This window comes from Scaptodrosophila lebanonensis, unplaced genomic scaffold, assembly GCF_003285725.1.
Source record: "Scaptodrosophila lebanonensis strain 11010-0011.00,11010-0021.00 unplaced genomic scaffold, SlebRS2 tig00001415-arrow-pilon, whole genome shotgun sequence".
Lineage (NCBI taxonomy): Eukaryota > Metazoa > Arthropoda > Insecta > Diptera > Drosophilidae > Scaptodrosophila > Scaptodrosophila lebanonensis.
The window spans coordinates 5,878,282-5,904,891 of NW_022060742.1; the positions used below are offsets into that span (position 1 = coordinate 5,878,282).

General features: G+C 36.4%; 4 protein-coding genes across 9 annotated transcripts; 2 read left to right on the forward strand and 2 right to left on the reverse strand.

Annotated features, from left to right (window-relative positions):
* Nucleotides 1-305: 305 nt before the first annotated feature.
* On the reverse strand, nucleotides 306-5,188 carry LOC115632332 (F-box only protein 39). The gene is made up of 5 exons (XM_030529437.1): nucleotides 4,914-5,188; nucleotides 4,191-4,346; nucleotides 4,030-4,134; nucleotides 2,386-3,199; nucleotides 306-1,812 (listed from the first exon to the last, which is right to left on the reverse strand). The coding sequence occupies exons 1-5, from the start codon at nucleotides 5,036-5,038 to the stop codon at nucleotides 1,672-1,674; spliced, it is 1,341 nt and encodes a 446-aa protein (XP_030385297.1). The 5' UTR covers nucleotides 5,039-5,188; the 3' UTR covers nucleotides 306-1,671.
* Nucleotides 5,189-5,743: 555 nt separating this feature from the next.
* On the forward strand, nucleotides 5,744-7,866 carry LOC115632539 (transmembrane protein 11 homolog, mitochondrial). 5 transcript variants are annotated; one of them, XM_030529749.1, is made up of 3 exons: nucleotides 5,744-5,876; nucleotides 6,672-7,011; nucleotides 7,097-7,866. In XM_030529749.1, the coding sequence occupies exons 1-3, from the start codon at nucleotides 5,854-5,856 to the stop codon at nucleotides 7,259-7,261; spliced, it is 528 nt and encodes a 175-aa protein (XP_030385609.1). In that variant the 5' UTR covers nucleotides 5,744-5,853; the 3' UTR covers nucleotides 7,262-7,866. The 5 variants fall into 5 exon arrangements, with proteins under 5 accessions (XP_030385609.1, XP_030385610.1, XP_030385606.1 ...); XM_030529750.1 differs by having other exon boundaries at nucleotides 6,672-7,005; XM_030529746.1 differs by lacking the exon at nucleotides 5,744-5,876 and adding an exon at nucleotides 6,210-6,383.
* Nucleotides 7,867-9,194: 1,328 nt separating this feature from the next.
* LOC115632486 (peptidoglycan-recognition protein LD) lies at nucleotides 9,195-14,654 on the forward strand. 2 transcript variants are annotated; one of them, XM_030529664.1, is made up of 5 exons: nucleotides 9,195-9,383; nucleotides 9,675-9,980; nucleotides 13,785-13,966; nucleotides 14,037-14,361; nucleotides 14,435-14,654. In XM_030529664.1, exons 1-4 carry the CDS (start codon nucleotides 9,377-9,379, stop codon nucleotides 14,352-14,354), a joined length of 813 nt encoding a protein of 270 aa, XP_030385524.1. In that variant the 5' UTR covers nucleotides 9,195-9,376; the 3' UTR covers nucleotides 14,355-14,361; nucleotides 14,435-14,654. The 2 variants fall into 2 exon arrangements, with proteins under 2 accessions (XP_030385524.1, XP_030385523.1); XM_030529663.1 differs by lacking the exon at nucleotides 9,195-9,383 and having other exon boundaries at nucleotides 9,491-9,980.
* A 1,435-nt stretch (nucleotides 14,655-16,089) lies between these two features.
* LOC115632850 (alpha-tocopherol transfer protein-like) lies at nucleotides 16,090-26,114 on the reverse strand. Its single transcript, XM_030530108.1, has 2 exons — nucleotides 25,999-26,114; nucleotides 16,090-17,354 (listed from the first exon to the last, which is right to left on the reverse strand). The coding sequence occupies exon 2, from the start codon at nucleotides 17,313-17,315 to the stop codon at nucleotides 16,326-16,328; it is 990 nt and encodes a 329-aa protein (XP_030385968.1). The 5' UTR covers nucleotides 17,316-17,354; nucleotides 25,999-26,114; the 3' UTR covers nucleotides 16,090-16,325.
* Between the last annotated feature and the right edge of the window lie 496 nt (nucleotides 26,115-26,610).

The following is a 26,610-nucleotide window of genomic DNA, read 5'->3' on the forward strand; positions in this document are numbered from 1 at the left end:
AGGCTGGTCAAATATAAAGAAAATGGATGAATTGTTGCAATTTTTGTTCACAGTCCAAGAAACTGTGAAAATAACTGAATTAAATCATAGTTTGAACAGAGACTTGTAATCCAAAAGATTACATGAAACAAATTATTGGAAAGGCAGTTATTTAAAAGATTAAAATACGATCAAAATTATTTTTGATTCTTCAAAAAGATTGTTTTTAGAGAATAGTAGCTTGGACATTTTTGAAAAATTTGGCCGACAATAAATGCTATTATTGCTTTTATTTTTCTTTTGATTGAAAAAAATAAAGTTTCTTAGGCGATGTTTTTAAAAATTGTTACTTGACTGCCCGACAAAAATTGTATTAAAAAAAAAACTTGATTCTAAAAAGATTCAGATTAGACCCATTCGCATTTTAAGTTCGACCATTTGAACTTGACTGATCTAACTCGATACTTTAAAATATCGTTTCCTCGTTTGCTGAGTGTGTGTGTGTGTGGTATTACATTTGTTGTTGTTGTTTGACATCGACATCGTGTATGTTTGTTACACAATTTACAAATATATATCACAATAAGGCGCTAAGTTCTTGCAGGCGTTTTACATTCGATACATTACATAAAAGTTAACAGTTTGTAGTTTTTAAGTGTTTTGTGCCAATTGTTGAGCATATATTTAGCTAGTTCTTTGTTGTTGTTTTTGTTGTTGTATAGCTCGCTTGGTCGTGGCTTATAATTAAACTATAAACGCTGCTGCGCTCTTTGATTTTCAAACAACACTCCTTTCTCTTCTTAACCCTCGTCAATTGTTATATTTTTATGTTTCGTTTTGTTTTGTTTCAATGATTTTAATCAAACATTTAACTTAGCTAACTAGACAATTTCTTAACAATTTGTTGATGTTATTTGTTATGCATTTGTTGTTGCTCGCACATACTGGCTCGCTTGCTTGCTTGCATTGTGTTGTTGCTTTGAATCACAGTTGTTGTTGCTTATAAAATGATGTTTTCTCAGTTGCTGTTGTTGCTGATTTTTTGTTTTCTGTTTTTTTTTTATAGCAGGTTTCACAATATCAACAAACGTTTCGTTTCATGCCCTACATACAATATTTTGTTCAGCTTAGATAAATTTGTGAAGTGCTTAAGTCTTTTGCTTTGCTCTTAAAATGTTGTTCCTTTCCATCTCCTGTTTTTCTTTTTACTTAACTTAACAAAAATTGTAAATAATTATTCATAAATTTCATTTGATTATTTTCATGTTAAAGAATTATTAACTATAAAAATGTTTTTTGCCAATATCATAAGCGTTTGCTTCCTGTTTCGCTATGGTTTAGGTATATGTATATAGAAAGTTCGATAACTTAACGACAAATGATTCTTAAAGAGGCAAAGTTTACGATTTCGCTTAGTGCGTTAATTTTGTTTAGTCCTACATATCCTGGATACACATACATGGATAATGCATGAGACCGCAAATTTCTATTGCGCTGGATTTGATCACGTGTCATGTTTTGTTGTTGTTTTTGTTGTGGTCGCTAATGCTTTAGCGTTTGTTGCACTTGTTGTACCATGACTTTGCTTGCTAACATATTTTGTTGTTGTTGTTTTTGGTAGTTCTTTTGTTTGTGTGTTTGTTGTTGCTGTTGTTGCATACTTTATAGCTTAGTTTAGTGGAGATTTGCTTATCAATTGCTCAGATCTTGTCGCATTAGCTCGTAAACGAACTTATCGCGCTTCTCTTCGAAAAATAGATCACAGCCCAGTGCAGGATGCAGATCGTCCAAGTCGATGGGCGACCATTGTCTGCCCAACTGTGTGCTGATCTCCTGTAATTAGTTAGATAAAGATTAAAAACATAAATTAAGCTGGTGAGTAGAACGTTAAAGTCGTGCCATACCGACCCTGTACCCACAATTTTTTCCCACTACAACCATTTAAAATTAAACAGCGTTCCATTTGCTGTTTAATGAACCGGTTTAGACGAAACTTCAAAGTATCTTAAGTCATAATGATATACGAAATAATACATATATGTAGATATACGGTTTACCAAGTTTCGAGTCCATAGTTATGTTTCATTTACGATTCGATATCGATTTACAAATTCCGTAAAATTACAAAATTACGCACAATTTACAAATTGTTTAAAGACCTGATTTAAACAGATTTTTACGCTAATATTCTATATTTCAAGTTATTAGCTTTGGAACTGAGGGAATATCATAAACAGACGGCTAGAAACAAACATGAACTTTGTTTTTTTTTTTCATATTAAATAAAAAAATTGGGCCTGCGCTTAAAAGTAATCTGCAGTAAGTAAGTAATCTTTCTCTACAGCTAAAGGCTATTTAATTAACTGTACAAATATCAGAAATTTTGAGCTCATTTACACCACTTACCTCCTTAAATCCCTGCTCGTTCCATCCGGACATATCCACTAAGGACACCTCCAAACGCTCTAGCTGACGACCCCGTAGTCGCGCCATGCCCACCACATTGTGCGGATCCATAATATAGCCATGGACAACTATTTCTCGCAGTTGTGCACAACGCCAAGTCATCATGACGAACGGGTCGCGACCAATGCTGCGAGTCATGTCGCGCATATGTGTGCGGCTGGAATGATTGCTTGTGGAGTCGACGTAGTAGATGCTGCGCAAAGTCTCACTATTGTGCACCGACATCCATTCCAAGGCGTCTAGATTCATGTAATCACAGAAGAGCATGCGCACATGCGTTAGGGGCATGTTGCGACGCAATATCCTGAACTGAAGCTGCTCGATGGCCTCGAGGGCATAGACCAGTGTTAATATCACTTCAATGCCCCGGAAATGCCAGGCGAAGTTGGCCCACGCTTGCTCCGAGACGCCATCGTGTTCGCCATCCAGACCATGGACAGCTATTAGCAATTTGCGCAATGGCAGCACCTGAATCGTATGTAACAGCTCATCACTGAGCGTATCATAGTCCAATGAGAGCACCTGGAGCCCAGCACATTTCTGGAGCAGCGTTGTATCCATGGCAAGTATGGGATAGTGACTAGGATCGTATTTGATGGAGGCCAGTGTGAGTTCCTGCAGCTCCTGCGGCTTACCTAGAGCTTTCAAAAAGTCCAGGCCATAATAGGTTAACGCTTCAATGGCACCCAAATCCAACAGCTGGCAAGGCATTTGTCGGCGACTGAGAAACAGCTTCAGTGGCTCGACAAAGCATCTGCAAAATGTAAAAAGTAAAATTAAATCTGAATTTATGAAACTGAAGAAATGAGTAATTCCTTAATTTCAAATTAAAGAGCCTATAAACTACAGTTGGACGTAAATTTGTGTGAGCTTATGTTATGCATAGAATTGGAAGATGTGGCACGAAACGTCATCAATAATTCAAATTAAATTTTTATTATATTATGTTTGCGGGAGCTGAAAAATGTAACAGGCAGAAGGAGGCGTGGCAGACCCCACAAAGTATATATATTCTTGATCAGCCTGACGATACAGTTTCACTATAATAGACTGATTTAACAAGAAGTTATAGCCATAAATATATTTGCTGCTGCTCAAGCGCTGCCCGCAACTGTTGTTGTTGTTGCTGTTTAGTTGACTGCTAACATGTTTACACAGACACGAATAGATGCGCATAGGCATACATACACCCACACAGACGCAATTGCTATGTAAATGTGCAATTATACGCCATTTACGTGAGTTCGAATACCGAGAAAGGTAAAATCGATCAAAAAATTTTTTTTTCTTAATTTTTTTCATTTTCTATAATTATTGTAAACATATTTACAGAGTATTTCAAAGTCGGGACAATCGACTTTAGCTTTTTTACTTGTTTTTTTATGTTTCCATGTTGTTTGGTTTTTGTGAGCTATTAATAAATCCCTATAGGACGAGAATTGTATTGCTCGTCTTAGTAAAAATAAATAATTCACTCATATTTGAACATAAACACAAACTTTAAATAAATTATATAGCCAGTGTACAGTTCTGACTTTAATGATGGGAAAAACAAAGCGCTAACAGTTTTTGGGGCCTACTTACTGTTCTATATCGATCTGTTGCTCGTTGTGCACATCGCCAACAGCTACAAGGCCAACATTGTGTGTTTTGAAACGCAATCCTCGAATGTTATCACAGCGCGCCACTCTATTAATCGAAGATAAGATGATTAAGTATTTAGCGAATGTCGGTTTGTAACTTACTTGTAAAGCAATCGCCGCATTTTTTGAATGTGCGCAACATTTCGAAAATCAAATTCAATGACAATCTCCTTGGCCACACCCGAGATGCGCAGACGGAAGAACGATAATTGAGCATCGTTGGCGACATTTATGTGAAATGGAAAGTTTTCAAAGTAGCTGCAAGAAAATGAAAAAATTATAATTATACACAACATAACATTAGCTTATACAATTAAAGTATACAATGGTCGGACTGTAGTTAAGCAAACTTAAGTGCCATAAATGAAGCAATTGATTGAGTGTCTTCAAGTACGTTGGTTTGGAAGTAGGTTTGTTTGTACGTGCTTGGGCGATTGAAACAGCTGTGTTTAGAAACATGTTTCGAAACATTTGCCTACAAAACGAGATATGTATGTCTGTTTGTTTGTATTAGTGCCTTTGTTTACGTGTGGCGACGTTGAGAAATTAATGTGTGGTAGCATATTTAAATAAATAAAAAGATTTTGATGTTTGTTAAGCTTTGCCAAAATGGTCGCCCACTGAACAGCTGTGCGTCATGAAGCAGTCAACACATATACATCTACACACACATACATGAATGCATATACTGTGTATATATAGGGCATAAACAATGGACCATTTGTTTTGTTGAGACGCAAAAATGAAAAGCAAACACGCACACAAACACACAAGTACATATGTATGCATGTTTCTACATACACGCTGTAGGGGACGGGGACTTACCGTTTTCGGAAGAGACATGAACGCCACTGGGAGCAGGTAGATGAGGCTGCAAACCGTGCAGTTGGGTCAAGATAATCGAAAATCTTAAGGAGCGCCAGCTGTGGTATTGCCTGCCATTGCGTCATAATGTTTTCAGTGACGTTGCCAGCCAGAATGCGCAATTACAGTGCGATTTTCACACGTTCGTTGCCGTTTGTGGCTGCACAAGTATTGAAGGCGTTGTGATCAATGCCACGACGCGGAATATGTTAATACGTTTTGGCTCACGAACTATTTAACTATTTATTTATTGTAACAAATACGAGCAAAAGCAAACTTGAAAATGTGACCAGCCATTTTAGCTAAGATTGAGATGGACAAAACAACCAGGGCTGCTAAATGCTAAATTAATCACGAAAATACCATTTTTATAATACTAAATATACCAAGAAAGTGTGCAATAATATATCATCAATATACAACCATTATATGAATAATATTTTATTTACAATTAATTTATATAAATAATTATAACGTAAATTAGGACCATTTAATTTGTTTGGAAAACCAAATTCGGTATACATGTTAAAATATATCAAAACTGGTAGCCCACCATATAACCGATGGTTACAATGTATGCTGTATATTTACGTTTCTACAGCTTGAATATAACTTCAAAATTCATATACATACATATGTACATATAATTTATCAGTTTGCCATCATGGTAGTGCGGTAATTTTTATACATTTAAGTTTTGAAAATCAAAAATGTAGGCACGTTCTGAGCAATGTCTTACAGCACTGCTTATGTGGCAGCATTCGCTGTTCACTCTTGCAAGTGCAGTTATCGATATCCCGGCATCATCGATGCCCTATCGATTGCATTTACTTTGACCATTTTTACACCTGAGTTATAGGAGCAATAATAACAGAAGGAATATTCAAACAAATGCCACAAAATGGTTAGCAGAGGTGTAGACAGGTGAATATGTACTGTGTGTGAGGACAAATGGATAGTAAATAAAGCCGTATAGACGCCAGTGGTGACCACTACCCATCGTTTATCAGTTATGCAATGCGTTAATTTCTCAAGTTCTACTTTGGAATGAAGAGCACATAATAAACAAACACAGCTTCCAATTATTTGCGTAATGCGCGTTTGTTATGTTTAAAAGTATATGTTTATGTGTGTGTGTGTCAGTGTGTGTCTGTCATGCAAATGAATCTCAGCCACAAATAAAATACATATTGCGGCTTTCGATGGCATCTATAGTCGAATGAAGGCCTTAACCTTGAACTAGCTGAAGAAGCACGGACTGAACCAGCGATAACTGTTATTTATGCTTTTGTCTCCCGCATACCCTTACAAGCAGTATTGCAAATTTGGCCTGATGTTTGTAACGCTTAGGAGGGAATAGCATTGGGTTTTCTGGATTCCATATGTATTTACATAAATGACAATGAAAGTGATTTTCCATTATCTTCGTATGTTAGTATTCAGATCCATTGGATAATATTTAATACAAAATAATTATGTTATGTATATAACAATTTTTGTGTTGAATCCATTAATAAAACAACTTTGAAGTTCTATTGTGGCTCTTAAGACTGATCTCAGATTCGAAGTCTTCCACTTTAAATTTAATATTGAATTAATGATCTTCCGAAAATGTAAAGAACGATAGAATTCAAGGGTATACAATCTTTGCCAAAATTAGGTTCCGTTTCTCTTGTAGATTTTATAATGGCTTTTCTTGTTTTATGCGCTTGTTTGCAGCTCGAGCAAAGTTCCAACTTTCCACGTGATACGCGAGGTTTATGATAGCAGCAATGCCCACGAGCGCTTCGAAGCAGAGCTGGATAAGGCGCTGGAAGCCAAGGTGGACTATATTATTATAGAGCCGCCACGACTGGGTGATGAGACCGGTCGTTGGATAACAGTAGGAAATTGTCTCCATAAAACAGCCGTGGCCAGTGGTGTTGTTTCACTCATTTCCAGTCTTTTGTGGCACGATCGACCGGTAATTGCAGCGCCGGTTTGTGCCATATCGCTCTTTTGTACGGGTCTGTACACGGTCTCCTGGAATTACGATCCCTGTTGCCAGTACCAGGTATTAGTAATTAAGCATAGTGCCGTCGGACTCTCTTATATTCTTTGAATGTATTTATACTAATGCCGTGCCCCCATGCTAATTTTTACAGGTGGAGAATAACGAGGCCGTGTTAAACAAACTGCCGTTAACAGATGTATCCTCGCCTGTGATTTTGGGCTATTCCCCAAATACAAAAACCAAATACTTGCATAGAGGAGTCACCTTCTTATCGGCAGCTCTGTGCGCGTGGCAGATTTGGCGATCGTACAAGTAAAATACGAAGCGGAAGCAGCAATCAGAAGTAGCAGCTACAGCAGCAGCAGCCACAACAATGGGCGTGGCAGCTTTCAGAGGGCGCCAACTTTCATTTGTTTTAAAAAGAAAAACTAACTGGCTTAAGTTTAGTTAAAGCGCATCGATCGCCATAGTTCATGCATTTCTTTAACAATTTTCAAATTTTTTTGGCATACAAAAATGTGTTTGTTAAATCTTAAAGTGTCTTTCATGCAAGTCAAAAGTGTTATACTCTTCCATCATTTGTATTTTTTTGTGTGGATATGTCTATGCATGTTGTTGTCTTGTCGCAGCAGGCTATTCTTCCACTTCCCCTTTAAATGCTGCTGTGTATAACTTATTATAAATATCCTAGTTATTAATTCAGAAGCAAAGTCTTAAAAAAATACAAATAAATATAAATCAAATTTAGTCAGGAGCAATGAAAGCCACGGCTCAAGCACTGTAATTTAATTAAGCGTAAAAATAACAAATGATTTCTGTATAAAAATTATCATTGTTATTAGATTTAAATATTTAGGCACTGCAAGGGCATTAAATACGTATTTAGTCAAAGGAAAATTAAATAAACTCGAGTGAAATAAATTGTTTTGTGAAGTAGAAGGACGTGTGCAATATATATGTACATACATGTGTACATACATGTCTGCCTGTCTGTGCATATATAAACAAGCTAGATAATAATTATAATCGGATGAGAAACGGCAATATTTGGCAGTCGGCAAATGGAACAAATGCGAAGAGGCGTCTGGGCTCATATGGTCGCTGATAAGGCAAGATGAAAGCAAGTGCGAAACAATTGAATGAGTCGCTTTGTATCAGCATCAGTATACAGGGTGCCTGGTAAGAACATAAATTTTAACAGCAGAGATTGTAATTCCCATAATTATAATTGTAATTCACAATAACGGTTATTGCACTCGTAAAAGTAGAATGTGAAAGTATTTCCAATCTGAATAGGTGAAAAAACGATTAGGTTAGGCTACAAAAGATCGATCACTCGTACTTTTGTTTCGTTTAAATTCGTTAATTATAAACCGGTTACATACTCAGACATATTCCGAGTTCCACTAATTTTCACGAAATTACCGAAAAGTTTTCATTAAATTATATTATATTCTCAAATGTATAGTAAAGAAAGAAAGTGACCATCGGGACACTGCTGTGTCACAAAAATTTTGCTATGATGCTATATAACACATAGTAGGATGCAAAAGTTTGTGATTAAAAAACTACAAAAGTCTTTTTTCATATTTTAATTATTAAAGTATTTCATTTTGTTGAAGAATTCGTATGTGACTGTCCTATTTAAAAATTTACAGGCATTAAATTTTTCTATTTCAATAAGCATTTAAAATTCTACGAAGTTCCGAGCATTAATTTGTGAAAATTTTGAAGGATAGGATGTATATTCATAAAATATATTTGCAAACAGCATTCTTTTTTATGTTTAAAATTTCATTTAATTTATTCATATTTCAAAACTGTTGGTGTTGAAAGCAGAGAACTTTCAAAAACCTTATATAGAAATATATAGACGATAAACGCTGGGTTAGAGATCATTTCTTAGTTCCAGTCTATTTCATTACAATGAATTAAGCCTCGGTTTGGTTTCTATTTTTAAATATATTCAGAGTCACAGTAGCATTAACATTAAATGGAATAAAAAGAAACTTTTTATTATAAATGAAATCTTCCATTATTGGATGTTAAGTTAATCATAAATGTCAACATCCCTTGACTTAAATGAGCTGGAATTATGATGGTACCCTTGTCTGTCTCGGTTCATATCAGTCAGCCTGTATAATAGGAGGAGTGGAAACATTTATTATAGAATATGGTAAACATTTGTAAAGCGACGTCATACGGGCTGTCCAGTCAATGTTTCAGTCGCTACAAGACTAGTTGTCGGTGCACGGTTTATTGATGTAAAGAAATCGGTGAATATGTAGGGCCTTGGCTAGAAAAATTCCAGTGCGAGCCAGTTGAAAGCTGAACTTAACTAGGACGCACTAAACCGATTGCAGAGCTCGGTCTTTGTGGGCAGGAGGCGGGCTTAGTGACAAATATTAGTCTAGAGCATCACCTGATATCAATGGATGGTGAGTGAGTGAGTGCGTGAGATACAAAATGACGATAAGATATGGTTAATTATTGTGATACTGAAAAGTGTATGCCAAGTAGTCGGTTTCAAGCTGCAGTACGTTGGCGGGCGCTGCGCAGAATGCCGCTCTTTGTCAGCCCATATAGCTTGCAGGCGATTGTCAAATATCAGGCCCAACAAGATCACACAAGTCTTGATCACTTATGCGAGTTGGCTTATCGACTGAAGTGTTTTATCACAGACCAGCTGCAACATGTGATACTATTTGCTCTATATTTTGCAATGCTAGCACCACAATGTGGAGGTCGGACTGTCGGCAGAACATCCGCATCCAAGTCGGTATCGTATGGCAGCATTAATACCGCGATTGCCAGCTCCGGAGTCGAAATGGGGAATGGCGATGTTTGCTGCATTACGATCGAAGGTTGTGAACGCACGCCATTGCTCTCTGGAGTTCCAGTGCCGGCAGCGGAGGAACTTAAGAGGCATACTCTATACCACCAGCAACCCAGATGCCTCAATTGCCGCATCTTTGGCTTCCTGCTGCTGGTTTCCATGGGCATTGGTCTGGCCATTTATTTGCTTTGGAAAGAATGTGAGTTTTTCTATTGCATTTTTTGCGTTAAATTTAAATGATGCGGGCCGCTCAAGTAGTGGGCTTTACGATTATTATTTTTATATTATATACGAGTATAAATAAGGCATGCCTATAAATCAAATTGTTTGTTAGAATAAATAGAGATACATACGAGTAGAACCAAATGCGTTTTATTCATCTATATTTGTAAAAGCTTATAGCTTATGATGAAATGGCAATAAAATGGGTTGGAGCTCTACAGGTGGTTGAGGTAGTTAAGAAACTATGTATATGAAGATATAAACTATATAGCTATATAAACTAATCTTAGTCAGTTTATCTATTGTACAGACTGGAATACTATTCTACTTGTATGTTCATTAAAGAGCTGTTGTTTTTTTTTAAATGATAGCATTTGACTCGACAATATAAACAATATATTGTTGATTTTTTCGAATTGTGCGAATTTAAAAATGTATCAGAAAGAAGGAGGCGTGGCAGACACCACAAATTATATATTCCTAATCAGAATGACAAGACGAGTCGATTAAGTCATGTCCATATAGACCTCAGATACTGTAAAAGTAAAAGAAACACCAGCACAGATGCCTATATGTGTACACTGTGCGAATTTGTTTCTTTTTTCAGATTTACGGGAGTTATGGAAATCACTTATAGCGGGGGAGTGTGGGTGCATTTGGAAAAAAGGTAGACTTCGTTTGTCTACCGCTTAGGGTGATCAAGCTTGGGTATTCTTGTATTTCCTGAGATCCTTTGGTTCATACAGACGGACAGAAGGAGGGACATTCCTCCATTCGAATTGTCACCCTGATCAAGAATATATATGTATACTTTGTTGTCTCTGCCACGCCTCTTTCTCCCTGTTACAAAAATTCGCAGGTTACAAAAAGTGCTGGACATTCTTTAGCAGCATAAATTAATAGTGAAATTGTTCTTTACAGACATGTAAGACTCTTATTCGGGCTGGTTCAAATTGTTATACTCTATGTGGAGTTACTGAATTACAAGAAATTTGATTTTGGAAAATGCGATCCGCAAATGATATTTATTACAATGGGAAACACGTATTTCCCAGCCCTGCTAAATTTGCTTTTTTATTAAATATATGGGTTATTTTGGGTAAAGTAGTACACCCGGTTTAATTTGAAATTAGAAAGTTGCTCTGTTTTCTGTTTTTGAAAATGTCTTACAACGAAACGTTATTTAGTTTCGAACAGATATTTCAAAATTAACATTTGGGTTAACTTTCCATGTGCTGGAATTTTGCTGAGAACATAAAATCTTGGAGTAAGTTACGGCAAAAATAAAATGTTTTTGGATGATATTTGAATATTTGGATATTACTGGTAACAATTTTAAAAAATAATCAAGTAAACAATTTTTAAAATTACAAACAAGTTATTAAAGTGCTGTTGGCTGAGAAACGAATTGCAGCTTTACCTGTGTTTTAACCTGAAACAATTGATTTTACAGAAAAGTGGTGTATCCAATTTAAATTTCACAATTTCATGTATAAGCTGATGAAGTATAAGAGTATGTTCAGTAAAGTGAAGGTTCTCTGCTATGAAGGAACTCAAAACTATATTTTTGCTAGCAATAGCAAGTGCAGGGGCGTTTGTTGAAAACCATGAAGAAGTATTTGGATTTGGATCCTCGGAATACTTCGACGATGCTAGAATAAATAATGGTAATATAATAATGGTATCAGAACAATTTTATACATAGTTGTTACTTTTAATCGGAATTGCAGACCTAGCGAGTGTGGATGACTTTGAAAATGTTGAACTTTCGGTAGATTATAACATAGTTGGACGCATATCTAATGGCACTCTGGCAAAACAAGGTGACATTCCTTACATTGTAGCCGTAAAGCCCAACGGAACTGCTATGTGTGGAGGAAATATCATCGATAGTAAATGGGTATTGACGGCAGCTCATTGCCTTTATAATTATAAATATGCGATAATTATCTACGGTACGGTCTACATTAGCAATCCACAATTCTACTATAATATAAGCTCTACATCGTTCTGGTTGCATCCTCAATTTGAACTTCCAACGCATAAATGTGACATTGCCCTGATCCGTATCCCAGAGGTAACATTCACGGAATATATAAACTTGATTCAATTACCCACAACTGAAATTAACGAAGACTTTCTTGGAAGACGGGCCCTAATAGCTGGTTGGGGCGTTACTAACAAAGGCACCACCAAAGTCAAAAATTTGCTCTATGCCCACGTGCGTATCAGTCCTAGTTGGAAATGCGCAGTTATGGACGAAGAATTTCACAAGAATAATATTTGCGTTGCTCGGTATGAAGGCAAGAACACCTGTAGAGGGGACTCTGGCGGTCCGTTGGTTGTGAATGGAACACAGTCCCCGATCCTAGTTGGGGTTATGAGTTTTGGCTTTGATCTAAACTGTGAGACAACTAAGCCAGTAGCTTTCACAAGGGTAACACGACACTTGGATTGGATACATGAGACGATGAAAAACAACGAATTCTGATTACTAGATGCATATTACAAGTTATCACGACTTATAAATTAACACGAATGCGAGCTATATATGGACAAACTCCTAATTATGCTGCAATCACTTCTATAATAATGTATTTATTAAAAATTAAATAACAAAAATGAAAAATATTTCAAAAATTTTAAAACTGCTCCTATTTTTTCTAATATTGTTAGGTTCCAAAATTAATAAAAAAAACAAGATACGACTACTATTAAAATTTATATTCATATTTATAATTGAAACTGAACGCTTATCTCTGATTAATAGTAATTATATCTAACAATTAACATTGGGGGAAAGTTGGGTTATTTGCTTTTCGGCAAGCCATGTCCCGTCTCACAGCTAAGTGTGGTCAGAGGCGTCTATAGATCTACCAATATAAAAAGAAAAATTTAACAGAGAGAATTACATAGAATTAGTTAAAAGCCAGATAAAGATAGAAACAAAAAAAGATATACAAAAAAAAAAATCGAATCTCAGACCCTGTTCGGCAAGCTATGCCCCGTCTTACAGCCATTCCTGGCCAGAGATTTCGTAGATGGCTGAAAAGAGAGGCTTTTATTAAGATTAAGATTAGAAAGAGACAGTTCAGCTAAAAATATTCATTGGCTGCATAAAACCTGATAAGGATTGTGCGATGCATAATCAGTTGTACATCTATTAAGAAGAAGGGAAAGATAATTTCGTATTGTTCTGTAAGGAACTGAGAAATTAAGATGACTTGAAAGGAAAAGAGAGTCAACATTACCAATAATGAGTTTATGGAGAAATATAATTCCAAGGGCAGTCCTCCGATTAGCCAATAAAGGAAGATTTTTAAGCAGAAGTCTGCTTGAGTAAGGCGGCAAACGAAGGTTGTTTACACTTTATAGTAAAATGTATAGCTACAAGGGCGAGGGAGAGGGAGGGATCCTGCCCCCCCCCCCCCCCTCCAAAAAATTTTGCCATATAAAGTCGACTACACGTTCATTATTATGACTTACTATTTCGCCTTAAAATGTAACTAAGTTGGATTTGTTGAAGTTTTTTCATTGATCATATGTATAAATTATTTTTTAAATGCATCGTGCATTATTTAATCAAAATTTTAATTTTTTCTGCCCCCCTTTTGTAAAAGCTGCGTACGCCCTTGTATAGAATTGTTAAGAATATAGAAAGCTACAGATTAAAAATAATCGCTGACTCTAATGATTGCATTCTGCTTTGAAAAAGATGTAATCCTCTCATTAGTAGTATCCCCAATGATGCAGACCAGTTAATTTTTTTTATTTACTACAGCCCGACTGCCCAGCATTGGCTACACACTGTACCTTGTACACCACGATATTTGGAGTCGAGCCCTGCTGCCGACTCAGACATTGCTGGAGGCGAGCAATGTGTTCAATGTCTACATCACACACACGGGCAGCGCCGAGTGTTGGCATGTGGAGGAATGTCTGGACATACTCCATGGCATGCAGGTGAGTAGGGAGTGTGTATGTGCTGGGGAAGTGAAGCAGTAGAGTGACCTTTACGAGTACTCTGTCGCAGCGCGGTCTCACCGAGGAACTGCACTACAATTTCCTAATTGCCGGCGATTGCCAAGCGTATGAGGCACGCGGCTGGCAATATGCCAGCGGCCAGGATCTGCTGCCTCAGGCCACTTCATTGGTGCTGGCCTTCGTCGGCGATTTTACTCACCTAGCGCCCAGCCTCTGCCAATTGCAGACGGCGCAAGCCCTGCTCCTGGAATCTGTTAAACATCACAAGCTGCAGGCCAACTACACGCTCTATGCCCTGGATGTGGATGCGCTGCAACATCAGGTGGCGCAATGGCCGCACTTTTCTGGGACTCGAATCAGTATGTAAACTAAGGGTGCGTATATAAAGGTGAACAATTTGATCAAATCTTTGGATAATTTGGGATAACGCTCACCACTTTATATCAGGACTGTCATCTGGAAAAACCCATCGCCTGCAAAGATTTTAGGCCAGTTGTAAAGGAAGAAGGTACGTTTGTTTGCGCCGAAGCTAAATACCCTGCATCATGTCTTATGGGCCCGGAATATGTAATGTGTACTCTTCTTAACATAAAATATATGAGTAGTCTAGGATATTATTTGCTGCTTGCTCAGATCGCGTGAGACTGGCCACAATATAAACGAAGTTTTCTGTTGCTTTGTCAATGCAAATAAAATAATGAGTCGATCTGTATTATTATTAAACAAGTAAAAAAACTAAAGTCGGGTGTCCCGACTTTGAAATACTCTGTACATATGTTTACAATAATTATAGAGAATAAAAAAATTAAGAAAATTAAAAAAAAAAATGTTGATCGATTTTACCTTTCTCGGTGCTCGAACTCACGTAAAGGGTGTATAATTGCACATTTACATAGCAATTGCGTCTGTGTGAGTGTATGTATGCCTATGCGCATCTATTCGTGGCTGTGTAAACATGTTAGCAGTCAGCCAAAGCAACCGCATCAACAACAGCCGCGGGCAGCGCTTGGGCAGCGCTGCAGCAGCAAATATATTTATGGCTATAACTTCTTCTTTAATCGGTCTATCATAGTGAAACTTGACATACGGACACATAATAACTAACTGGGGGTATTTGCAAAATTTTAGTTCGAAATTCCAAGAATTACGGGAGTTAGAGAATTGACGATTTGCGGGGGAGAGAGGGGAGGGAGGGAAATTCCAAAATATACTTTTCTGCGTATCCACACAAGGCATCTTGGACTAAAAGTTTGTGTTCCTAGGTGTTATAGTCTCCGAGTAAAATTTGGTGTTCCTAGGTCTTATAGTCTCCGAGATATAGGCGATTATACGAATGGAAAATCGGGAAAACCCCCATAGGGGGGAAGTGGGGGGAAATCAAAAAAATAAAACAAACTCGTATAGAATACACACATAAGGCTTCTTTGTGCAAAATTGGGTGTCTCTATCTCTTATAGTCTCTGAGATCCAGGTGTTCATACGGACGGACAGACGGACAGACGGACAGACAGACAGACAGGGCTAGATCGACTCGTCTCGCCATGCTGATCAAGAATATATATACTTTGTGGGGTCTGCCACGCCTCCTTCTGCCTGTTACATTTTTCAGCTCCCGCAAACCTTATATACTTCTGTACATTTCATATACAGAGTATAAAAACTCAATTAATAGAAGCCTGATAAGCTGTTATACCAGATCTTCACAGGGGGTTTTAGATGAGGGTTTTACCCTTTTAAAAAATACAATTTTTTGTCAATGCAATAAAATGTACAATTAGAAGTTCGACTTAATACAAATTTAATCAAAACCCCGAAATATAGGATCAACAGCTCACAGGTAACAAATTTGGACAGTTTCACGTTGTTTACTCAGAAAAAGAAACAAATTGAAATTACACCTAAAAAGCGAGCAAAAATTTCAAAAGCATACAGTTCAAAGCCCCACTAGCTAATATTTACTTTCAAGTACCTGAAATCAAAAGCCTAAACAGTTTCGCATTTATAAAAATAGGCATAATAACATTTGGACAAATCAATCGAATTTTAGCCGTTTTATTAAATCGGTTGCTTGTGTGAAATGAATTAAATAAAAAATAGTGTTGTTTTGTTTCCTTTTTTTTATTGTACAAACAATTAGTTTACAAATGAAAGAAAGCGCAGGAATATTAAAGCGGGTGCCCCCTCTCAAAAAGCAAGCCTGTGCCGGCGTGGCAGGTGGACGCGAACCTTTCCACCTTTAATCACTGAAATGCAAAGAAAGCGTGGCGCATGCAAGCGCCATTAAAAATTACAGTTAATACTAGATATTAAATTGTATTGTTGTATTGTTATTGTGGGCCTAGTCGAACTCCAGTTTTCGAAAACTGCCCTCAATGGACTCGATCTGTGAGACGAAATTGGTGCCCGAGCTGCTCTTCTCCGAATTGTAGCTGCTGCGACGTTGAATGCCACGATCGCTCAACAGAGCGCTCTCATCCAAGCTCAGGACCAAATCACGTTTGGCCAAAAGCTCGGTTTTCCACAGCTCAATCATCTCTCGCATGGGCATGGTGCCGCCCATTTCCTGGGGCAGGCAGGCCGCATCTACGCCCTTCATCAGTTCCTTCTCGGTGCTGTAGATGATCAGGCGGTTTTTCATTTTGGAACTGACGCGATTTTTCACAAAGTCAATCAGCCATTTCAGTGTGGAGGGCACATTGATCAAATGTATTTCCTTGTGACGTAGCGGCAACGATTGTTCGCCCCACTTGAAGATGCGTGCGAACTCTGTGGGATTCCAATTGGTGACATGGGCCGTTGAGACGCCCGCAAAATCACCAACGTGCGTTAGGCCCGTTATTTGGGTCTCCTGCTCCTCCATCAGGCACTCGTAGGTGAGAAAATGTGCTTTGGCCTGATCGCAGCTGGTGTGAAACTTTGGATTCAAACCTTTGGCATTGATAACAACGACGCGTCGTCCGTGTTTGTCCCGCTGTGGGACCGCAAATATGTAACCCTGTTCGATGAGATCGCGCAGGCGCGGCTCCAGGAAGTCCAGCTTGGTGCTCATGTGTGGAAAGGTGCGTCGAATGTTCAAATACTTGAGCAGCGTCTGCTCGGCCATGGGTACACTGAATTTCTTGGCGCGCAGAAATCTCAACAGAAAGGTATCATCACAGCGCACATTTCGCAAATCCTCATTCTTCAACACCCAATTCCGCAACTGCTCCAAACTCTGTTCACGCGTGCATTTGTCCTCTCGCAACTCTCGCTTGGCAATCTTCAGCAGCGATTCCGACAACTCCACGTCTTTAATATGGGATGTCTGTTCGGTCGTGGTTTCCTTCATGGTTCGGTTGTTTCGTGTTCTCGACGTTGGCGGCAGGATCTGTAATTGTAAGAAATTTGTGGTGAGTTTACAAATTAGTGACGGAATTTAAATTCATTTTAAAATAATATAAAATCGAAATCGCGTTAATCAGAAGTAATTCAAAAGCACGTTGTTCAGATTTGTAAAAAAGGCTGTTGCGTCGACCAGTAGATGGGTTCAGATCCTGCAGAGTAACGCGGCCTTTGACTAACTGCGAAATCGTATGTCGATTTCATCTCGAGGATGTTGCTACTAAATAATATATTTATTATGTATTATGAATGCACATTCAAACACACTGCAGAAATATAAACCTCGGAAATTTTGAATTGACATTTTTTGGAATGAAGCAAATACTTTGCAATGTATTTAACATTTTTTGTAATTTTCCTTTTTTTTAAATGCTAAAAATGCTTATTGATTGTTAGTCATTGAAGAATGATTACGGATCGATATAAACACATTAAAAGATGCTACTTAATTCGGTTTATGTAGGATGTCGTTTTCATGGGCCGGCCAGAAACATTTTGGACTGCTCTCGTAGTAGTAATATTTATCTAAGCACGTATTTAATTGTTTTTCTAATGTACTCTGCAAATTCAACGTGTTTCTGTTTTAATTGAACTTAACAATTGGAGAGCACTATTATTTTTTTAATATGCTGATTGATTTCTGATAAAGTTAAACTAAACTCTTCTACATTTGGGGTAGCAGCTGCCATGTGATATCTCATTGTTTTAAATATTTATCATGTTCAATAATTAACTTCCATGGCTGTTGGACAAACCGCTTCCTGTGGCACTGTCCGACCTTCCCTTCAAAGGTTCCCCCAATTTGCTTCGATTTGGTTGCATTTGGTTATTCAAGTGATCGTGCAGAGCGCTCAAGAAAATTAGCCCAAGGCCCAACTCAAGGCAGCAGCGCGTTGTAATTTGCAAATCTTTGCTAATTAAAATGAAAAAAAAAAAAAAAAATGAAGAAGAGCGTGTGCATATTTCTTGAAATATTAACTAAATGCTAATACCAAACCATAACAATAATACCAAAGCAATAATAAAAGGCAAAAAATAAAAACGTGTATAAATTATTTGACTGCTCTTTTTCCCCCCTTTTCTTCTGCTGTCCCATTATGACTTTACAATATGCCGAAAACCCGAAGTCGTGAACAAAAAGCCGCCCCTCATCAACTGCAAAAATTATGTAGTTCAAGTTCAAAACTGTTTACGAAAAGCAGGTCAGAAAAAAATGCGCACGATTTATAAGTGTAGATTAAAAGCTGACTGTCTGACTGTCTGACTGACTAGTCCGAGTCAAAACAGTGTAAATTGTATTTGGTTTGAGTTGAACAGAGCGCATGATTAGTTGGCGAGAAAGAGTTCAAATGTTTGCTCAGCTACTCTTGCGAAATATGTATGCATTCGAAATCACTGGCGGAATTGGCTCCGAAGTCGCCGCCAGTTAACTGAAAGCCCCGCCATTGTCTCCGGCCAGCCGACGAACAGCTGAAAAGGCCGCCAGCTGATGACCAACGGGTCTTGAGTTAATAAACAATGCCCGCTGCTATTTGGCTGGGCTTGGAGACAGGGGCAAAAAGAAGAGACACAATACCGAATCACCGAGGCGCAAGCTTGTTTATGTATAAACAAAAATGAAAAGCCAAAAGCAACAACAACATAATACATTACAGAGATGCACAAATACTATGTATAATTAACAATTTGTTTGACTGTTTGATTCGCCATAATATTTATTTTTTGCTCAGCCGTTGTAAAATTTTAATTATAATTACTTAATGCATTTGAATAAAGAGTTTGGTAGTTGTGATTGGTTTTAGTTTTGGTAAATACGGACTACAAATATTGAGGGCTTGTATAGAGCTAAGACATTTTTTTTTTTAAATTTAAGATTGTCCATACAGCGTTCGGATGCTTATTAACGTTGAATTTGATTTAATTTTTCTGATCTTCTAATATACTTTATTTTAATCAATATGTTTTGCTTCTTGTATTATGAGTTTTCAAAATTACCTTTAAAGATTTCTATCAACAGTTCTAAAAAGTTATCAAATGGAAACGAAAAGTAAACGAAAGCAAAAGTATAAGAAACTGTTCAATGTACTTATGTTAACTTTTTCTTTATTTTATAAGCAATAATATTTATTTTTAAGTACGTTTGAAAAAAGTATCTAAATTTTTGAGATAAGTAAAATGTGCTGCTTTTGTAAATATTAGCAAAGCTTTGCCAGCTATAAGAAAACTTCTCAAATCCAAAAGTAGACTGAAAGAGTAATACGATTATTACATGGGGGCATGTATGTATTTTCTGATGTCAGAAATGCAGAAATGAATATCACTTTTTACTTCCCACTCTGTTATTTGAAATGCTCCATTTCGTATGCGCTTTCACTTTATATAATTCTTAGAGGCTTTTCGTGTTGGTCGCTTGTCTTTGATGTGGATATGTGGAGGCAGATACATAGATATGTTTGTATGGCATGCATTTGCATTTCGCTTTTCCAACTGGAAATGCTACTTTAATATGCAAATCCAGATGTGTTGGCGATTGAGCAATAAACGCGGCGCATGCGCCGTTTCAACATACTGCTTGCAGTTTGTCTGTGGTTTTGGTTGGTGGTTTTGTAAAAATTGAGATTTCAGTAAGATTATTATTATTTTTTTTATATTTATATTGACCAACAAGAAACTAAATAATTACATTTGTTATTATTTTTTTATTTTAAATTTTAGTCAAATGCTGCTATTTTCTTTAAATTCTACAGTTTTCATTTTCTTAAGTGATTTTTTTACATCTGTTTATTTTTAAATTTTCTAATAAATGGAGATTTCAGTAAGATTAGTGTTATTTATTATTTTTTATATTAATATTGGCCAAAAAGAAACTTAATAATTATATTTGTTATTATTTTTAGTAAATTTATGCTATAGTTTTCATTATTTTTAAGGTTGTTTTTACTTCAATTGATTTTATAATTTTAAATGTATTATTTATTTCACATTTTACAATTATGTTAATTTAATTTATTTTATAGATATTATGCAGTGTCTTTTTTTTTTTTTTTGGGATATTTTAAAATATTAAAATAAATCACATCTCCTTTATAGAAGCTTCTAAAATTTCTATTTTAAAATCTTAAATATATTCCTCAATTTTCTTTAGATTTATTCGAATACTCGTATGTTCAGATCTTCGCACTGTTTTCACACTTAAACTGCACTTACACGCTCAAGCCGTAAACAATCTTTTTCAATTGCTACTGATAATTACTATAACCCCAATCCAGACGCCTACTGGCGCGTCACACGATGCGTATGATTAATGCCAAAATGCCAGCACGAGGCGAGACGACGCGAAAAACCAACAGCAACAAGCCACACAATAATACCCCAAGACGCACGGGATGGTGTAAAACTTTTATTTTAAAAATAAGATTGTTTAATTTACGTTTTTAACTGATTACTGTGGTCAGGGATTTGGCTTTTTTTTTCAGAGCGAGCGATTCGAAGGCACAAAAAGCACGACTCGCCAACGCCGACGTCTGAACAACGAATGACTTCAATAGCTTTTGGATAAACGAAAAAATAAGAAAAACAACGAAAAATTTTAAAGAAATTAACTGGATTATATAATGACCACACACACTAGCAAAGCAACAACAACTACAGCAACAAGACACATATTCGTACATATATAGCGCCTATAGCCGAATGCAATCCGAACGCGCTTTTTCAGACAATTGGTAAATGCTGCTGATGTTGTCGTTGTACTCGTCGTTGTTGGTGCTGAAACTGATGTTGTTGTTGTAGTTGCTGTTGGTTGTAGAGTTGCAGCCGCTGCTGCTGCTGCTGTTGCTGCTGCTGTTGATGCTTGCGATTGCTTTTGGAGGGAACGAGTTTTTCGAAAACCGAAAGTGCGCGTATGACACATGGCGAACCTTTTGGCAGACCCCACAGTGGTCACAAAATTAATTGGTGAGTAAAGAAACGCCAACAAAAAATTTAACTTTCATTTAAATAATTTAAATAATAATAAGATATTTTTTAACTAAAATTCAATATACAAATATATTACGAGTATATTAACAATTTAAATAAAAATCCCATATTTTTTCATATTTCCAATGAACAAAAAATGTTTATAAATATGAAAAATAAATGCAATACTTTTCAAGAATTTGAAAGAATTTGAGAATTTGCTCTATTTTCAATTCCATAAATCTATACTTTTAATAGAATGACTGAACTAAATATAAACAGCTTTGAAGACAACCTTAGGTTGGATAAAAGAATTTGAATCTAATTTGAATCACGAAGAACGCTACATTCTCAAAGGAGTCGAACAAATGGAAATAAATAAATAGTGCTAACTATAAACATTTTTAAAATTATATTATAATAAAGTGCAGACACACAGTATTAGACTAGACGCCTACTCGTACTCGTCATAAATTGTTCTTATAACAATAATTTTTACATAGTATAAACATGTTAATAAAAATATAAAATCTATTTAATATATAAATAAATCTGTATCTCATGTTGATGAATTGAACCAATTTTAATTCATTGAATTTAATTCATGTTTGAAATCCTTTTCTTTAGTTTTCTTTGTAGCTCATTAGATTATATGTGTAGCTCTCTACAAATGACTGATAGAACAGATGTTTATTTGTATAATGTTTAAGAAATTTTATTCAACTTTTTCTTCAGTTTTGTTTCTTAGTGGATCTTAGTGGATCATGCCAGTAGCTGATCAAATGACTGATAGAACGGAAATAAATTATGTTATTAAATTGTATTCATATTTCATATATTTATTCAGTTTCTTTTTTAGCTCAGTGGATTATAGGTCTACAAATGTTTGAACTACTACAACTACAATTTGCTTTTCATTTGATTAATTATTTTGATAATATGATTAGATTTTTTAAAATACTTATATAGGCCAGGCTAAATTAGAGCACAGTGTGAAATGGACGATGTTTAAGGAAACCTAAATTTCTAAATAAATATTGAGATTTAGGCTGGGACCACTGTCTCACTGAGACACCAATGCATTGGTAGCCTGTTGCCAGCAGGCAGCCATCAAAGGTACGTTGTTACTTGTTCACAAAAAAAAAGAGCCAAAAACCCATTTAAACGCTGCGCTCCACAGCTACAGCTACAATAACAGCGACAGCAACAACATCATTTCTGTTGGGCAATCTTAGTCAGTCGGTTGCTTGGTCAGTCTGTCAGCCAGTCAGTCAGTCAGTCAGTCAGTTAGTCAGTGTGGTAGTCAGACTGTGTGGTAAATCAGGTTCGCTTGCGGTTTATATTTTTTTGCTTCTGCTGCCTATTTTACTTTGTTTATTCATTTTCTAGTGTAAAAGTTGTAATGATTAGACTGATCGAAAATATAAAAACAAAAAAATATGGACGCTGGTAAAATTTGCATTTTCATGCCACGGCAATCAATAAAGCAGAAATGCTGTCGATTTTCAAGCCCCACATTCCAATTAGACAGTCAGTCAGTCAGTCAGTCATTCAGTCAACTGCATTTGGGAAACCTTGAAAGCATGCATGCAGGCAGGCCCAGCTGGGCTTTGAGTCAACCTTAAAGCGCTATATGGTCTGAGCGCTGAGTGCTTGTTGTTGTTGTTGTTATTATTGTTTGGTGCTGGCGTGCAAATGATGGTTTTGTTGATAACATGGTTGTTGTCACACCTAGTAATGATCTTGTTGATGCACGAGTCGCAGCATACGACGTCATCATTGAAAACATGTTTGCCAACTTGGTTTTAGGGCGCAGATTGATTGAAATTTGATGTGGCTGCTCGCGAGCCGCTTACAATTTACTTGAGAGCCTATATGTATATATTTGAATGTATATCGGTGTGTGTGTGTGTGGACTGACTACCTATGTTAAACAATTATAGTAATAGGGTCTGAGGTCATTTATTTTTAAAGTGAAAATCATTGGCTTTGTTAGTTTTTTTTTATTTTTTTTTATTTTGGATATTGCCTAATTGAATGATTGGCGAAGGGCGGCGAGGTGCTATTAAATGCGTCAAATTGGAGTCAGCGGAGAGTGTGAACAGATGGATACGGTAAAAGCTGTAAAAGCTCTGGAAATGGTAATGGTGTGATTATTGCTGATAAACTATTGCAATAGGCCCAAAAGGGAAAGGTAGTCGGCAGTTAAATTAATCACTTTTTATTGCCATGAAATTAAGAAATTTCCGTTTCTGTTCCACAACGAAAAAAATGCATACGGCTTTCAAACAAGTAAGCAAACAGCTGTTCATATTTGAAAAAAAATTACAAAAAAAGTATTACATATTATTAAAGAATTATTTAGAGAAAACTTTTACCAAATTAAATATAAATGTTATTGCATTAGGACTTAGTCCTAAAGAATTATGTATATATTTAAACTTCATGGCTTTTTCTCTTTATTTGAAAGACATTTGTCGAATATATGTAAGCTTATATGATAAGCGTTATAGGATCCAAAGCCATATATCACAGAATATTCGATGATGGCAACTGCAACTGTACTCTTTGAAAATATTCACTTTTCTAACCAAAAACTATTATTAAAACGTTCTACATATAATGGACACATAATATAACTCGTATGGGATCTGCGCAAAATCGTTAACAAAAAGTACACTACAATTGATTGTTTTTTTTTTTTGCTTTAAAGATTTTAATACTTAATAGGGCAAACTGATCTTTTTATACAATTAATGCCACTACAAAGCATACTAATAGGATAAATTACATAATTCATTCATTCATCATTCATCATCATTCATCACTTTTTGAAACATTTACTTTGTTACTATTGAAACAAGAAGATGAATCGATAATTATTTTACACAAACTGGAATTAGGACATAAGTTTCCTTGTATGATTTAATTGAACACTAAGGATTTGAAAATATACCGAAAATATACTTTTCATGCAATTTAATTGGTTTTTAAAATTGTACTTGTGCGCTCATTTGTTAGGGTTCTTTAAACATTTAGAGAAGCCAGCAATCTGATATATACGATTTAAAATACTATTATTGACAGAAGTTCTATGTACGATTAATACAATAATCTCAATTTTATTGCACAAAAACACTAAAGCTTTGGACTCAAAAATTGTAATTTGGAATTAAGTCAATCCAATCCCAAGCGGTTTGCAAATTAAGGATTAGGGCTTGGTCCAAGCAAATAGATTAAACCTCCAATAGTTTATTTCGTGTTTTTACAGAAATGTTTTGTCTCAATTGAAAATTTTTATATTAATCTCTAACAATTGCAGCAGTTAACTCTGCACTCAGCTCTCCACTTCCGCCTCGTTTTGTGATAACAAATGCATTCGGTAATTCCCCAATTTGGGGTTTGACCTTCAAGAGCGGTCTTGTCAGCTGTTCGGCATATGCGAGTAAAGCGCAGCAGTTTAATGAATGAGCAACGTGTGCGTTGATTTCAATATACACACGTATTTGTATTTTTAATATTAACACACTTTAATTCAATGTGCTTTGTGAAATGTGTGCACTCATCGCTTACGCTTTTTTAATTTTCCTTTTATGCTTTGCACTTTAGCCGCGCATAACAAGTTTATAACAATGGCAACAAAAGTGGGCAACGAAAAACGGCTGACCAATTCAACTAAAGTAACTGTTAACTGTGGCAACAATTGCTCCACATCGGCGCAGCCTTAACGACGACGACCGCGACGACGACTGTGGTGAAGACTTCGACAGCGCACGAAATGTTAAAAATAATAATTTTTAATAAACACATTACATTTAAGGGTGGAGCAGGGGAGAGAGGGGCACGAAAATGAAATAACTGAATGTACATTGCAGACAAAACAATTCGCAACAACCTCCACAAGTGTGCCATAAAATATGCCTGACTGAGCGCCAAACAGTAAAGAGGATTGTGGACTGAGGGAGAGACGCAGATGGAGACGAAGATGGAGACGCAGACGGAGATGAAGTCGAAGACTGCGGAGGGCCTTTTGAAACGCCATTACATGGCGTCACAGATTGAGTTTCTTTAATTTTCTCTGCTGTTTCGTGGCTGTCGTGTTTTTGAATTTAACCATAATTAATGGCTCGACGCAGAATTCAGCTTTCGAGCACAATTATTCGCCAAAGGTATAGATATTTATTAGTGTATGTTGAAGAATAAAAGCGGTTTGTTCTGTTTCTTTTTTGGCTCTCTTGACCATCATTTGCGGCTCTGCGCACACGTGTATATAAAGTTGAAAGATAAAGATGAATAGCAAAAATCCCTCTTCCGATATATTTGGAGATGAATTTTGCATAAAATGTTCGCTAATTTTGACTTTAGCGACTAATTAATTCTGCGACTGTGTAAGGGCAAAGAAGTGGGCGTTCGTAACAGAACAAGCAAAAGACTAAAATGGCAATACCCGTATTGTTGTATAATCTACGTTTTAGACATTGGAATAGGCATTAGATCGAATAGTTCTGATATCACCAATTTGTACACTTAAGCACTGGCCAATTTTTATAGTTCTTCGTTGTGACTGTAATTGCATTTAATTTATTGTCACGAATACCAATCAACTTTTATTAATGTCTTACATGCACAACACACACACACTGCTAACTGGAGCTGTTCTTGCAACCTACCTGTGTGCAGTTTCAATTATTTTCTGCGTTTTAAAACAAATGCCAGCAAAAGTTGAATTTCCGTTAATTAACGACGATATTTCTGCCAAAGCCGCGCAACCGCTTTTAAAACAACGTCCACAATGCGTAAAGGTTCGCAACAGAATCAAACAAAGCGCACAAGTGTTGTCGTCTAAAGTACAATAAGCTAAGTTTGAACAGCTCTCAACAAGTTGAAGTTGTGCTCAGGGCCGGTTTGTTGACCTAGTGAGTGGGGGAGCATAGTTTTTGCGGAGAGAAAGGTGTCTAGACTTATTAAAAAAACATAATTAAAGTGTAATTAAATACCAATTTCGTTTATTGTTGCTCCAACTTACTTTTGTTGCATTATTTTGTCAAATAATTCCAATTGAATTCCAATTAAGAAGTAAACATTACGCGCGCTTTGGTGATGTGCGAGATCGTGTTATCGATTGTTATCGTAGTCACGAGCGTGCATAGATGATCCCAGGCGAGCGTTTTGCAACACTGCAGCTATCGGTTAGCTTTCATTTTCTTTTCCATGGCATTTAATTTGGCTTGCATTTTTAAACAACAATATTAAGGGGAACGCGAGATATTTATTTAAAATGA